This window comes from Magallana gigas, chromosome 9 (genome assembly GCF_963853765.1).
Source record: "Magallana gigas chromosome 9, xbMagGiga1.1, whole genome shotgun sequence".
Classification (NCBI taxonomy): Eukaryota; Metazoa; Mollusca; class Bivalvia; order Ostreida; family Ostreidae; genus Magallana; species Magallana gigas.
Genome location: NC_088861.1, coordinates 20,662,370 through 20,677,637, shown reverse-complemented (window position 1 = coordinate 20,677,637; position 15,268 = coordinate 20,662,370). Strand labels below are relative to the sequence as shown.

Sequence of the window (15,268 nt, the reverse complement as noted above, 5' to 3'; positions counted from 1 at the left end):
GCATACATAAACCTTTATACATAGGTTCTGTAAATAAATATAAAAATGAATATTTTCAAATCATTTAATTGCCATATACAAGCTCAGTAGACTCTCTGGGCTGGAGTCATGGTTCCCTTGATGTACAGAGCTCTGACATTTTGCCAGTTCTTTTTCAGCAGGGAGACCAGGAAGTTAATGGCCAAGGTGATGTTTCCATACAACTCTTCCTTAGTCATGTTCACGTGTCCAACACATGTAGCCAAGCACAAAACCTATGAAGTATTGAACAAAAAGGTATTTCTTCTGTCTCTTTTAGCAAAACAATAGACCCATGGGCCTTAACACTCACAACCTGAGGAACGATAGGCATGATAAAATAAGCTAAATGGAGTCATAATACCAACTATCTGGACAATGTAGAATGATACATGTAGATCCTGTATAGATAATCAAAGGCCTTATTGGCCAAACTAGCATCGAGTTTAAGTAAATTTGAAGATTTAACAAGAGGCCTATGAGCCACACTGCTCACATGAACAACAGTTCCTTGCATTATTTTAAATAAGTTTTATAAACATTTTACCAATACAGTTCTATGTTAAACTTTAAACACCTCTTGGGATCCAAATATTAGTCCATGGGTTACAATTTCTCTAATTTAGAATCTACATTATTTGAGGATGCTTGCATGGTTACATCACAAATTGGAGCATTGTCGTTGTTCTTGAGAAGATTTTAAAACTTTGAACCTTTCTATTGGTTTGGGGTACATGATTTCAACAATTTAGAATCCACATCATTTGAGGATGCTGGCATAGTAATCTCACAAATGTAGCATTTTAGTTCTTTGGGAGAATTTTTTATATTTTCCCTACAGATATATTTCTATATCAAACTTTGAGCCCCCTTGGGGCTTTAGTATTAGTTCAGCTGTCAAGACAATTTATAATCTTCACTATATATCCAAGTTTTGGTGTAAATATTAGCATATCTGGTTAGGTAGTTCTTTAAAGATTTTTTTTAAAGACATGTTATTGTACCCTATTTTTAATGATTTGCAATTATCTCCCTTTTTAAATATTATTGTTTTTAATCACATAGTTAACAAGATTACAATTTATAACAAATTGACTCACCAAATTTCTAAAAAGTTTTGAATGTTCATTAGAAATCTTAAGCTAGAAATATCTTACGACTTAATAAAATTGTAGATCTTTTTTCACTACTCAAATAGAATTTGATTGTATTTAATTTCATATATTGTAAATTGCAACATGATAAAAACACTCTGATTTAAAATCACATGGGTCCAAATGATTAGGACTGAAAAGATCAGGGGTGGATAGTGATGGGAATCGGTGAGATTTTCATAATCGATAATCAGTTTCCCGCAACTAACTATTTATAGATTTATAATCGAAGGTTTTTATATTTTATAGTTTAGTGCAAATGTTTAGTTAAATGTAAGTAAACAAGTTACAATGAACAGACTCATTACTAGGCTTCCGTATTTAAATTTACTTAGTATTTCCAGCCATAAAAAATTTATATTCAACAGATTTTCTATAGTAGGCAGTCCAACATTAATTTTCTTGAAGCCAAAAGGTGTCCAAATTCAAGAATGTGCTGTATTTCCCCAAGTAAGAATATCAGCAATTTTCAGACTGCGCACCTTTTTAAGGTTTAGATAGTTTGTGTCTGGAATATTCCATTCTATTCCGTTTGTGATATGCGCTCATTGAAAGGGATAAAAAAAAACCTCAATTGATTAATTGTCATGAAACTTTTTAAGATCAAGGGCTTAGAATGCAGTAACAATCGACTGATTTTCAATTATAATCGATGATTGGAACATCACTAGGGGTAGATATATAAGCAAGCACCCATTCATGTTGTTTACAAATGATGATTTCTAATCATAAAACTGAGTAGATGTTTAGAAATGACCGATATTCATTTTTAAAATGACCTTAACACATTTGCACTTGTGTTGTAATAAAAAATAAAGTTTACTAGCAGTAATTGCACTTTTGTGGAATAATTTAAAAGCCACAAAATGAGCCTAGAACAATTGCTACCTTTTTAAGCTGAAACTTGATGGTGCCCTTTACTTCCTCCACTTTCTGTACAAGTGACTCTTGATGAGATACTTGGGTGGGAAATTTTCCAACTCTGTTAAATCCTGGACCACAGATCTTAGGAATCTGCTTAATCAAGGAGTCGGAGGCAAGAAAAGCATCATACTTCTTAGCTAAAATAAACATGCAGTGCTTTTTGTTTTGTATCGAACAAAAGACAAAACATCATAATCCCTAAAATTTTCTAAATTAATGAAGATATTTGCATTTTTACTTCATAAAAACACTGTAAAATAGAATAGACAGGGATTTTCTGGCTTATTTTTGGGTCCGCTTACCGGCAGCATTAAAAAAAAAAAAATCGACAATATTTTTCCAAATCAAGATATTTTTTCCCAATCAAGTGTCCATATTTTGAATACTGGTATTAGAACATGTTCTGCTGATATTCTCAAAATGAACTTTTACAGGTTTTATTTTCTTCTCTTTTGTTTATTATTGAGCATGAAAAATAGACCAACTAGGTGGAGACTTCAGTGACATAGGTGAAAGTAACTTTGCCAGAATTTTCTCAAATAGAGACTTAAGTTAGTCACCCTGTATTCTGAATTAAAGTTAGATAAAATTAACCCCAAAGGATAATTATCTTATTTGAAAAGATGGTTTCATTACAGTGGTTAACTCTGTAGTGAATAATAAACACTGTCAGATATGATTGTTTTATATTATGGCCAGTTTAAGGTAGTAAAATATGGGTGATTTAACATCATATTGTGCATTGATTTCAACCAATGGGTAGGATTAATACACACCCAAATGCAAAGACCATTGCCATTTTGCAAAGAATTATTTTATAGCATGTTTGTCAGTTGGCTTACACAATTCATCTATAAAAGGTAAAAATACATAAAATAAAGAACTTTTACAAATTTGATAACTTAAAAATTTGTGATTTCTTTTAATTTTTGAATATGTCCTGTTTATTTCAAAGTAAAGAAAAAACCTTTTGATATTATCACTCGCTCAAACAAATTAATTTAAATTATTTCGGTATTTCTGCTATCATATATTCATTAGGCCAAAAAAAAAAATATTCATGTTTCCTGTCACCTGACCAAAAAAATTAGGGTAGGTAGGTAGGAAAAAATTTTTATTTTTAAAAAATATTTTATTTTTAAAAACTTTAAGAATGTGTGTTATAATGAGAAAAAAGTATGTTCACAGTGCACAGTATGTAAATGATGATTCAAAATTTCCAAAGGTCTATGTATTATTATGCATGTAATGTATAGAAAACAACCTGCATCGAAAAAAAAAAAAATTAAAATTAAAAATAAAAACTAATATTATTTGCAAAATTTAATCTACATGTGTATGAATGTATTTATCCTTTTCTGGATAAATATTTCTGTTTTGTTTAAGCTTAATGTCAATATCAAATCAGTGTCTGTACTTTCGTGTATTTGGGGTATTAGTCCAACCCTTTGACCCACTTACTATCGTACGGTATTATGTAGAGGATCTGTTTAATTTTCAAGATAATATAGACAGCAGTTTTATGATAATTTTAACATTTATTGCAGTTATTAACTAATAACAGGTTATTAACTAACTGTTATATATCAGGATTCAAAGTAATAAACATCGTTTTTGTAATTTCCAATGCACAGTATGTTGTTGCATCACCCGTATTTATAAACCCTGAAAATAAGATAGTTGCAAGTTATACTATAACCACAAGGTTAATTTATGCAGTAAAAATGTCTGTATATTAGTTTACTATCATTATTTTGCCAGTGAGGTCAGTTTACACGATTGTGAATTTAGAAGACCGGGCACTTTCACTTCTCTTTTTGAGGAAATTCTGGCGAAGTTACCGATCACCATCATGATCACAAAAAAAAACTTTTAGGGTCGGAGGGTAAAAGATAGGGTCGGTCGGGCGACAGGAAACAGGAATAATTTTTTTTTTGGCCTTATACTAATTGTTCTATTGTATGAATTGAAAAAAGCCTCAATATGATGTAATCCCTGCTTGAAATTTACTTTCAATATAAATAAATATGGCGGTCTTAGGTCAGAATTTCGGAGAAATTTCTGAAAATTAACAAGCTTTGAGGTCAATTGGTGTTTGCCTTTTGACTGATTTGATTTGATTGGTTCGATGTTGTGCCTTTAAGTATAGGGCTAGTTGTGTCAACTGGACAGTTTGCAGATGACTACTTTTGTTTAGAGTAAAATGTTCCCAAATCTAGCTTTCCTTTTCCATTGTGATGAAAGAACACAATTCTGAAGTTTACAATGCTGCAAACAGGTGTTAAACAGGTGACCTAATATTCAAATACAAAATATCTATTCAAATATTAGAAATTTACTTTTCATTTGCAAATATTTAAACATTTGTTTCAGTACCACTAACAAGATCAAATGATCGGGTAAAATTGAAAATGGTTGTACCAAATACTTTATAATTATTACACTTACCCAATTTCTTGATCAACTTTTTGTCCTTATTTAGTTTCTTTAGGTCATCAGCAGTCATACATGGCAAGTTGTTTGCCTTGGCCTGGTCACAGTGAATCTGGTCTCCCAAGATGCAGATCTTCATTTTAGGCCGTGGAACAGTCCTCAGTCTACAATAGAAATGTACAAAATACTACTCATGGTATTTACACAGTTCTCTTTTATATTTGATAATTTCTTAAATCGAAGCTTGACATTCAAATATGGTGGGTAAATAGAAAATTGTAAACAATAAAAACAGGAAGAATGCACTAAAACAAAGAAAGTGAACAATTGATTTTTAAAATCATACATATATCTACATATATCTATAAGCAAAAATAATGTCTGTTTAGACTGAATAGACTCGAGAAAATGCTATGTATCTTAAAGCTGCTTGGTCCGATTTTTTATCAAATTTTATGCACGCTTTTAAATGATGGTTATGCTTAGTATATGTATAATAATAGACATTGCAGTTGTTTTGCAGTTGTTTTCCCAGTCAATTAAGCCAAATTTCAATGAAGAAAAATATGTACACATTATTGCTAACAAAACAAACGACATAAAAGGGTACCGCGTTATTTCGCCTCATGTTAAATTTCACCCCTGACGACGAGGCGGGTATAGTTGTATTACGACTTTGTCATCGCTTTGAATAAAGATCGAAATGACCAGACAAATTACAAATAAACATGTGTACGTTTTGTTCGCTAATATTTCTGAAGTTTGTTTTCTTTACAATCGATGCAGAGCATGCGTGTTGAATGACCCCAATCATTCGGGGGACGACACCAAATGGTTTCTTTTTCTAAACATTCCCGTGATGCATTTTGGTTTGTTTTTTCGTTTGCCCAAAGAGAAATTATTTTTATTTACTTTGAATATTTCTAACTTTGAAAGGAGATTGATTCTGCTGGTGTAAATAGGAGAAAGTCCATAACTTTCTACGATAAATGGTTTGTATGGAAAAAAATTTGATACTGTAATAACAAATAAATCGGACCAAGCAGCTTTAACAAATCACAATGTATTAAATCAACCATTGCTCATACATCATACTGAATTATCAATTGAATGAATTGTCTTTTATTAGGTTCTTAATGCATTAAATATTGCTTGTTTTGCTCAAGTAAACTATCAGCTGCCAAATTTACTGGTCTATGTTTGATTTGTAACGTTAAAATAACCAAAGGCGTTCTCCACGTTTAAAACAAACAAATTAATCCTTGTCAGATTGACCCTTTTATCATGCATCCTTAAATTCCTGCTTCAAACAAAGAGCCTAATTTTCGGGATATGGATTTCAAAATAATGAATCAAAAGTTATAAACTGATTGAACCCCTCTTCTTTGTCATTATTAATGTAATTAGCTCAATATGGAACAGAATTAAAATATATAATAAGGTTTTGCATTTATATTTTTCTTTCAATAAGTATGATTTATGCTAAATTATGTTGAAACTGACTCACTAGTTCTTGAGAAGATTTTTAAAAATGCACCCCCCTTTTTTAATACAGTTTCAAGATTTTCTCCAGTGCTACGAATATGTATAAACTGATCTTCTATTTCTGCAATTTATATCATACTTCCCATAAGGATGCTTTTTGCCAAATTTGGTTGAATTTGGCTGGCTGGGTTTAGAGATGAAGTTCAAGATATGAAAAGCTTACAGACGAATGGACGACGGACAAAATGTGATCAGAAAAGCCAACTTTAGCATTCAGCTTAGGTGGATTAAAAACAAACATAAGGGTGTTCATTTTTTTGCTTCGTAATATATCTGTGTCATTTACAAACTGTAAATACCATGGCAAATGAATTATATTTTGATGGCAACCCAAAATTTTGAAATGGCAACCCAAAATAAGTTTTGGCTGTCATTTAGTGACCAGATAATAAGTTTAAAGAGAATAAAGGAAAATTTATTCAACAAAATTAGCGCAAAATGGGGGGAGGGGATTTTTTTGGGGCCAACTTTACTTCAACAAGGCTAAAAAAAAAAAATATTGCTTGTTTCTGCTTTTCTGACTGACCCTAACTTTTTCCGCCAACTCAAAACTTTTTTTAAAAGGATTTTTGACACAAACGTTTTGTTTCAAAATGGCTGTATGTTAGAACGACCATGCCAGTGTTTGTTTTATATACATGTAGCATATATCCTAATAAAAAAAAAAATATATCAAAGAATTCTGGTGTTCTTCAGTGTATAATGAAAGATAAAAAGTATTTCCATTCAGCAGTGTATCAAACTGGCACGTATGGATACTACTCACCGACTCAATACATACCGACACAAGGGCACTGCTAAGCGGAGCATCCCCTCGCGAAACGAGTTATTGTGTGAGGGATGCATTATTTAGGAATATATAGTTATGTAAATGTAGATGAGGAGACCACATTCTACTGGCCCTCCATTACTACAAAAACTACTTTTTTTTTTTTACCTGTACTAGATCTAAATCCAAAAAATACTGTAGATTCCTAATTAAAAGCGAGGAATAAACATCTGCATAAAATCGTGACAAACATCCTTTACAGATTTAAGATCTCGCCATTATTTTCTGAGAGTTTAAAACAATAAAAAATCAGGAGAAAATTTCTGCATTCATGATTTTATATTCCCGATTTGATACAAACCAGCGGGATCGCAGAAGTAAGTACTCGCGTAATATAAGGAATTTACAGTATCAAGTTGTTGATTTGCACTGCTTACTTTCACTTTGGTTTCACAGAAGAGAAGTGGAAGTATTTAATGTCTAGTTGTACATAAAATTTGTTTAAAATTGTGTTATTTTAACGATATATTAAAAAGTACTCAATTGACTTGAAAATTAACAGGGTTTGTCCTTGTACCATGCCAGGGTTTTCTTTTAAACTTGCTTCCAGGCTGAAGACACAAACACAGGCACAGCAGCGATGCTATATCATATCCCCTTTGCAACAAGTTGCGCGACGGGATAATAAAGGGAAAATAAATTTGAAAAAAAATATTTAAAAAATTTCTGACCTACCGACCCTACTTTTTCCCAGCATGAAAGCGGAAACAAATCATCATTTTTATTTTAGGCCATAATGTTTTTCAAGTATTATTGTTATGAAAATTGGAGTGTCAGTTGTTGAGACAAAAAATATATGCTTTACCGGTTACCCGGCCGACTCTGATTTCATGCTCAGACACCAAGACTTCAAATATGGAATGCCAACCATACTTGATTTAACTAATACAGTATCCACTAAACACAGTTAAGGACCAAAAAAACCTAATCAAGCAGTTTAAACAAATATCAAAATCACTTCCCTTAAAAATATTGATATGTATCTTTGGAAGAATTAATAGTATATCAATTTTACCATTTAAAAATAAAACAGTCAATTTTCGACAGTGATCATGCACCATCTTCCCAGTTGTTTAAAGACCCTGGGTTAAGGTCTCTCTTGAATTGTCCTTCAAAGAAAACAGTCAGTATTTCGACAGTAAAACTGCCTTCCCAGTTGTTTTTTGACCCTGGGTGGGGGTCAGCATCAAATGGCACTACCTTTCATTCAGAATTAAAACTGGAAAGAAAAAGAAAGTGTAGCACTATTTCAAGATCTTAAGTTCATTTTTCACTAATGTCTTAATAATGAATTTACAGATCTTTCTCAGATTTGTTGTCACTTAAGCATGTATATATTACCTGACTGTTCCAGCAAAACGTCTGTCCTTTTGAGGATCATAATTCTTCAAAACAATCTGGAGCTCAACGGACTGTGTGAATTTTCTCGGCTTGTCCTGAGAAGCTTGAAGTATAGCACTGATGGAATCGTTCAAGTTGTCACGATTTATTTTACTAAAATAAATTTTTTAAAAATTTTCATTGTAAAAATATGAAATAAACATGTATGCTCGCGCACGCAAGTGTGTGAACATATATTTTGTGCAAATACCCATTTCTGCCCATTGCATAAAGTCAACAAGAAATCCGCTATCTGTTTTTGAGCTACAAATCAAAATAAAGAGCCCCTATATTATAAATAACTCCTGACTGTTATAAGATGGCCTAATTGATCTTGCATGCTACCAATGAATAATTTTTGTTTAGTCAGGCAAGCTTTTTGAATGGTCTTACTTGTGTTGTAACTGATGTTGCTAGATCCTTTCGAAATTTTAATAACTGAAAATGACGAAATATAACCGGCAATAATGGGCAGATGGGTACTTGGTCAATCAAAGGTCATAGACAGGATTTATTTTCAGAAGGAAACAAGTCGATATTGCAGTATTGATGAGAATGAAATAAAAAAAATACTCAGTTAAATAAATGAACAGTCCAGAAATTTCATTGAAATTTCTACATGTTTCGTCACAGTTTCGACTAAAATGGGTACTTGCACGTTATACATGCCCCTTAATTTTCTTTTTCGTAAAAATTCCCTGAATTAAAAGTACAAAACTAACGTTCTCTTCTTTCTTAACTTTTTTTTCAATTCGATCGCTTAAATATCAGAAAAATATTCCCCGATGATTGAAGATTTTTTTCACATGACAATCCTTTACCTCATCTTGCTTGCCGTACGTGACGAAAAAGGAAGTAGAAAGGAAGTCTCGTTCTGTGTTTCTCGCTCCCAACGCTAACATACGAGACTTCAGCCATTAGGCCTATGAACAAAAAAGAAAGTACTGTACACCATGGGTTACACAGAAACGTTTGTAACATAAGTGGAATTCGGAAAGCTTAAAGCATGGTTACTGCGGAAAATACACAAATGGTCCCAACAGAGGTACAACCATTAAAACCACTCATTAGATCTATGTTTTGTGCCGAAGTGTCGTGTATGATAGATACATTTATGAAAAGTAAAAAAAAAAATATAAATAAAATTGGCTATGACTGAACGAACATTTCTGGGATTTAAATTAAATATGCTTATTCCTACAATCATTTAAAAGTTAGCTTAACACCCTTTTTATTTTAGAATTAATAATTTAAATGCTTTTAACTGATTAATGTGATTATTATTTCGAATTTTCTCTATAACCAGACAACAATATTTCAGGTGGTTATAATTATAAATGTAGTCCGTGACATATGTCCCAGACATATGTTCCATTTACTGTTTTGTTAATATTTTAAACTATTTGGCATTTTGATAATTCAAATATTTTATGAAAAAGCAGTGTTTTAAACTATACTCTGTCCCATGATATCCTGGATTCACATTTGGCTTAATTGCTTGATATTTATAAATTACCTCAGGGTTCAAACGATGTTCATTCAAAAGTATGATAAATTTCCAAGATTTCTCAGTCGAAGCACCCCTGTTAGCTAAAATGTGATGTCTATGGAGATTTTATATTGCAGTAAGCCCGGATGATAACGTTGAAAAATTGCGCAATGTATTCAGAGTGTATTCCGAATGGAGAAAAGATTTAAACATTCCCCATTATAAAACTCCATAAGTGTCAATGAAATTATCTTGGAAAATATCCCTTTCAACTATTTCAATTGCACTTCTTTCACAGGTATGTGTATTTTTATTAAAAATCATCCAAATGTGCTGCATAAATATCTTGGGACAGACTTTAGTCAGAAAACTAGCTAGACATTCAGGGCTGACAGCTAGTATATCATATACAATACATATACAATATGTTGTCAGCCCTGCATGATAAAATTCGACCAGTCCTGAGAAAACAGGTGTCATTTGTTTGTTTTTTTCATTTGCATGTAAAAGAAATTTTAAAAGGTATTACAGGTATTTTAGCATGTAAACATTCAATGTATCGCAGTCAGAAATCATAATTGTTCATGGGGGATCAATCTTCGTGGCTTTTGTGGATAACCTTAGTCCACATATTTACATCCCCATGAACGAATATACAATCATTTGTTAAATACTTATTAAAATTATCTTGATCTTGCTACCAACGAAATTATGTCCACAGGAACCGGGAAAATTTTGGCTACTCTCGAACATTGAACCCCACGAATTAAAATGATTCCACAGTAATCCAATCAAATTCCTGCTTCCAAGGAGTCAGGAGAAAATGTAACCAGGAGAAAACATACCCAAGACTCCAAAAGATGATGTACCTTTTACGTTTTTGCCATGCTCACATGTCACTTCAAATCATACCCATCGTGAATTAAACAGTTGTCTTGATTGTATGCATCACATTTTCTTAAATCATCAGATATTGTGCAAGGTATTCCAATTTACTTCTGAATTGAGGAAAGATGTCAGCATTTCCCATCATAAATCATCGTAAGCGATCTGTTGTTGTTCCTGTGAATTTTTCCGAGTTAAAAATGATAGAGTGTCAATGAAGATATCTTGGATATTTTCCCTTTTATCGAATTCAATATTGCACTTCTTTCACAGATATGTGTTTTTTTCTTTAAAAATCGTCTAAATGTGCTTGCATAAATATCTTGGGAAAGACTACAGTTTAATGTATTTTATGCAAAGGATTACTGCACTTAACACTGTGTTTTGGGCCCTTTTTTGGTCACTACTGATACGTTTATTCCTTGCTCAATTTTACTTCGTCACTTGTTACAGTAAAACCCGGTTATAGCAAACACGCTTATAATGAATTGACGCTTACAGCGAAGGGAATTTCATTCCCCAAGTCTCTATTTCATGTTGTAAACTTGATGGATATAACAGATTACGCTTATAACGAAGTAATATTGCCCGTCCCTGGGACTTCGTTATAAGCGTGTTTTACTGTATAGAGTTTTGTCTATTTCCAATAGAGATATATTGTCAAAATTGTTTTAATCTCTGCTGCAAAAAATAATTGTTGTTTTCTTACCCTAACAGCTCTGCAAACATCTTGAATTACGACTTGTCTGCCCTTGATGGAAGATAAGTTTCATAAATATGCATAGAGGGTTGATCTAATATTGTAATAAGTGGTTTAAAAATTAGATTCTAATTTTTACGTACGGCAGATAATCTCTCTCTTTCTCTCTCCATTTTTCCTTTTTTTTTTAAAGGTTTCAAAACAAAATATATAGCATATAATATTGGCCAGTATTAGTAGCCATTAGGGCTGGGACGATACTGTACTTAGTAGATTCGGTACATATCATGATACATGAGATGCGATATGATTCATATCATGACACATTGCAACTAAATGAAAAAAAATAATAAAGGTTTAAAATTCATTCAATCTGTTGAAATATTACCACATAATCAAAGTTATTTTATTATATTTAAAATGAGCGTTGCACAATTTGCAAACTACTTTAGCCTTGTGTACACTACTTTTTCATAAACAAGTTATCAAAAAGTTTTCCACACTCCAAATTTAGCTTCCTAACAGTTTTGACAACTTAACGAGATTTGTACTTTCATATTACGTGTGCGAACTAAAAATAGCCGATATAAAAAGCTCGGATATTTTTGGAAAAAAAAGTTCGCTTAGGTATCGTTGTATTAATGGTAAATATATCGATCCAAATATTGTCAAAATAATTACCATGATGCACCGGTGCATCTGTGGATCGTCCCATCCCTAGTAGCCATTGATGATCATAAACCAGAAACTGATGTCAACAATTTACACTTTAGAAAAGAATTCACAAATAGATTAACCAGAAATGCACAGAACCAATACAATCCCTGAAACGTTCTACTTTCCCATTTTTCCATGTGTTCATCATGTGTTCACTTGCCCTCTCTGCTCCGCTCCATTAGCACTCACTGTTCACAAAGTGCTCACCGTGCGTTCACAAAGCGATCACCTTGCGTTCAGCATTCGTTCAGCGTTCACTTACCGTTTAGTCCAATTTCATTTTCATTCGGAACTTCAATATGAAAGGATCTGTCTTTGGAAGTTCCAACAAAATGAGAAAAGAGCGCATTCTGTTGTTCTGCAGTATTAGGACATGGCCAATCCAATTCCATTTCCTCATAAGTATGATGTCGCTTACTCGAGTTGTTTTTGTTCTCATGTACAGTTCTTCATTTGATATTTTATCTGGCCTAAGGATTTTTCTCAGGCATCTATTCTGAAAGGTGTTAATCTTTTTCTTGTCCCGCTCTGTTGTTTTCCATGTTTCGCTGCCATATAATAAAACTGACAGGACCAGGCTGTTGAACAATCTTACTTTAGTTTTTATGGAAAACTTTGATGAGCTCCAGATTTTCCTGAGCCTTCCAAATTGTGATTTGGCTTTTCCAAGTCTGTTGTTAATGTCCTTGTCAGCTCCTCCTTTTGCTGTTATTATGCCCCCTAGGTAGGTAAATGTTTCTACATTTTCTAGGTCTTTCTCGTCGATCTTGACTGCCTTTCTTACATCTGTGTTAATTTGCATTACTTTGGTCTTCTCTTTATTAGTTCTGAGGCCAGCTTGTCTTGAAGTTTCATTAAGTTTTTGTGTCTTTTGTTGAATGTCATAGAATTCTGAAGAAAGTAGGGCAAGGTCATCTGCGAAGTCCAAATCTTTAAGTTTTGTAGTGAAGTTCCATCTTATTCCTGTTGGTTCTGTTTCTGCAGGGATAGACATTAACTTTTAAATTCACTTGCCCTTTGGGCAAGTGAACTCAAATTTTGACATGCCCGAATCTTATACTTTGTTGCACGAATTCAGTAATAAGAAAAACACACTGTAAATCAATTTTTTTGATATAAACAAGTAGTAATATGCCAATAATGTTATTCTACAGCACATAGGCAATTGGATCTTGATGATCAGATTGTCATACCTGTGTCAGTATCAGATAAACCTACAAATTCAGATTACCAAGAATCAGCAAATTTCCGTTTTCTTTTAAGTTCGTATTTTTTTTAATTTTCAGTAGAATCTTTTGATTCTTTTGATTTACTTTCATTTTGTTTCCCTCCAAAGTATTTAAAACAAGAGGCCCAGGGGCCACATCGCTCACCTGAGCAACAATTGCCTTAATTCTGATCAAATTAGCTTTACAATATCAAAATATCTTGACAACTGAGTACAGTAGATCTTGCTTTAAAAAAATTGAAAATCTGCCAATTTTTATCCACCTCTTATTTTTTAGTAAAGCCCCTTTTGTTGTTGTACCTGTAAGAAGATTTTTCTCTATTCCTATACCCCCCCCCCCCTTTTCGTGGCCCCACTATTCTCTAGGGAATCATGGTTTCATCAAACTTAAATCTACCTGTAATCTCATAACCTGTGCTTTCACACTAAGTACTGAGTTTTGGACCGGAAACTTTCCCAGAATATTTTTAAGGATTGTAAAACTTGATCCCCCAATTGTGGCCTCACCCTACCCCCGGGGACCATGATTTGAACAAACTTGAATCAACACTTCCTGAGGATGCTTCCATTTTAATTTGAGCTTTTCTGGCCTAATAGTTTTTAAAGAAATTTTTTAAAAGATTTTCTCTATATATTCCTATGTAAAACTTGATCCCCCAATTGTGGCCCCACCCTACCCCCAGGGACAATGATTTGAACAAACTTGAATCTACACTTCCTGAGGATGCTTCCATTTTAATTTGAGCTTTTCTGGCCAAACAGTTTTTGAGAAGAAGATTTTTAAAGATTTTCTCTATATATTCCTATGTAAAACTTGATCCCCCAATTGTGGCCCCACCCTACCCCCGGGGACCATGATTTGAACAAACTTGAATCAACACTTCCTGAGGATGCTTCCATTTTAATTTGAGCTTTTCTGGCCTAATAGTTTTTGAGAAGAAAATTTTTAAAGATTTTCTCTATATATTCCTATGTAAAACTTGATCCCCCAATATTGGCCCCACCCTACCCCCGGGGACCATGATTTGAACAAACTTGAATCTACACTACCTGATGATGCCTCCACTCAAAGTTGAGCTTTTCTGGCCAAATAGTTTTTGAGAAGAAAATTTTTAAAGATTTTTATCTATATATTCCTATGTAAAACTTGATCCCCCAATTGTGGCCCCACCCTACCCCCGGGGACCATGATTTGAACAAACTTGAATCTACACTTCCTGAGGATGCTTCCATTTTAATTTTAACTTTTCTGGCCTAATAGTTTTTGAGAAGAAGATTTTTGAAGATTTTCTCTATATATTCCTATGTAAAACTTGATCCCCCAATTGTGGCCCCACCCTACCCCCGGGGACCATGAATTGAACAAACTTGAATCAACACTTCCTGAGGATGCTTCCATTTTAATTTGAGCTTTTCTGGCCTAATAGTTTTTAAAAGAAATTTTTTAAAAGATTTTCTCTATATATTCCTATGTAAAACTTGATCCCCCAATTGTGGCCCCACCCTACCCCCGGGGACCATGATTCGAACAAACTTGAATCTACACTTCCTGAGGATGCTTCCATTTTAATTTGAGCTTTTCTGGCCAAACAGTTTTTGAGAAGAAGATTTTTAAAGATTTTCTCTATATATTCCTATGTAAAACCTGATCCCCCAATTGTGGCCCCACCCTACCCCCGGGGACCATGATTTGAACAAACTTGAATCTACACTACCTGATGATGCCTCCACACAAGTTTAAGCTTTACCGGCCTAATAGTTTTTGAGAAGAAGATTTTTGAAAAATACCAACAAATTTTCAATAATTCTCAATTATCTCCCCTGTAAAAAGGGCGTGGCCCTTCTGTTGAACAAACTTGAACCCCCTTCACCTAGTGGTGCTTTGTGCCAAATTTGGTTGAAATCTGCCCAGTGGTTCTTGAGAAGAAGATGAAAATGTGAAAAGTTTACAACGACGACGACGACG

At 33.3% G+C, this 15,268-nt stretch overlaps 2 protein-coding genes across 2 annotated transcripts in view; one reads left to right on the top strand and one right to left on the bottom strand.

Moving 5' to 3' along the window:
- Positions 1-50: 50 nt before the first annotated feature.
- LOC105317113 (large ribosomal subunit protein uL1) lies at positions 51-9,233 on the bottom strand. Its single transcript, XM_011413649.4, has 5 exons — positions 9,105-9,233; positions 8,245-8,397; positions 4,545-4,693; positions 2,061-2,233; positions 51-254 (listed from the first exon to the last, which is right to left on the bottom strand). The coding sequence occupies exons 1-5, from the start codon at positions 9,107-9,109 to the stop codon at positions 84-86; spliced, it is 651 nt and encodes a 216-aa protein (XP_011411951.1). The 5' UTR covers positions 9,110-9,233; the 3' UTR covers positions 51-83.
- LOC105317114 (ubiquitin carboxyl-terminal hydrolase 47) overlaps positions 9,195-15,268 on the top strand; it is an 81,816-nt gene continuing 75,742 nt past the window's right edge. Inside the window, exon 1 of the mRNA XM_066070485.1 lies at positions 9,195-9,328. Coding sequence (XP_065926557.1) covers positions 9,290-9,328 — 39 coding nt within the window. The 5' untranslated portion in view covers positions 9,195-9,289. The remainder of the gene's footprint in view (positions 9,329-15,268) is intronic.

Bases quoted from the DNA above. Each gene is read 5' to 3' on its own strand.
- LOC105317113 (XM_011413649.4), bottom strand. The intron at 2,234-4,544 runs GTAAGTGTAATA...TGTTTATTTTAG, and splicing joins AAAGTTGATCAAGAAATTGG to CTAAGAAGTATGATGCTTTT. The intron at 255-2,060 runs GTAGCAATTGTT...AATACTTCATAG, and splicing joins TCAAGTTTCAGCTTAAAAAG to GTTTTGTGCTTGGCTACATG.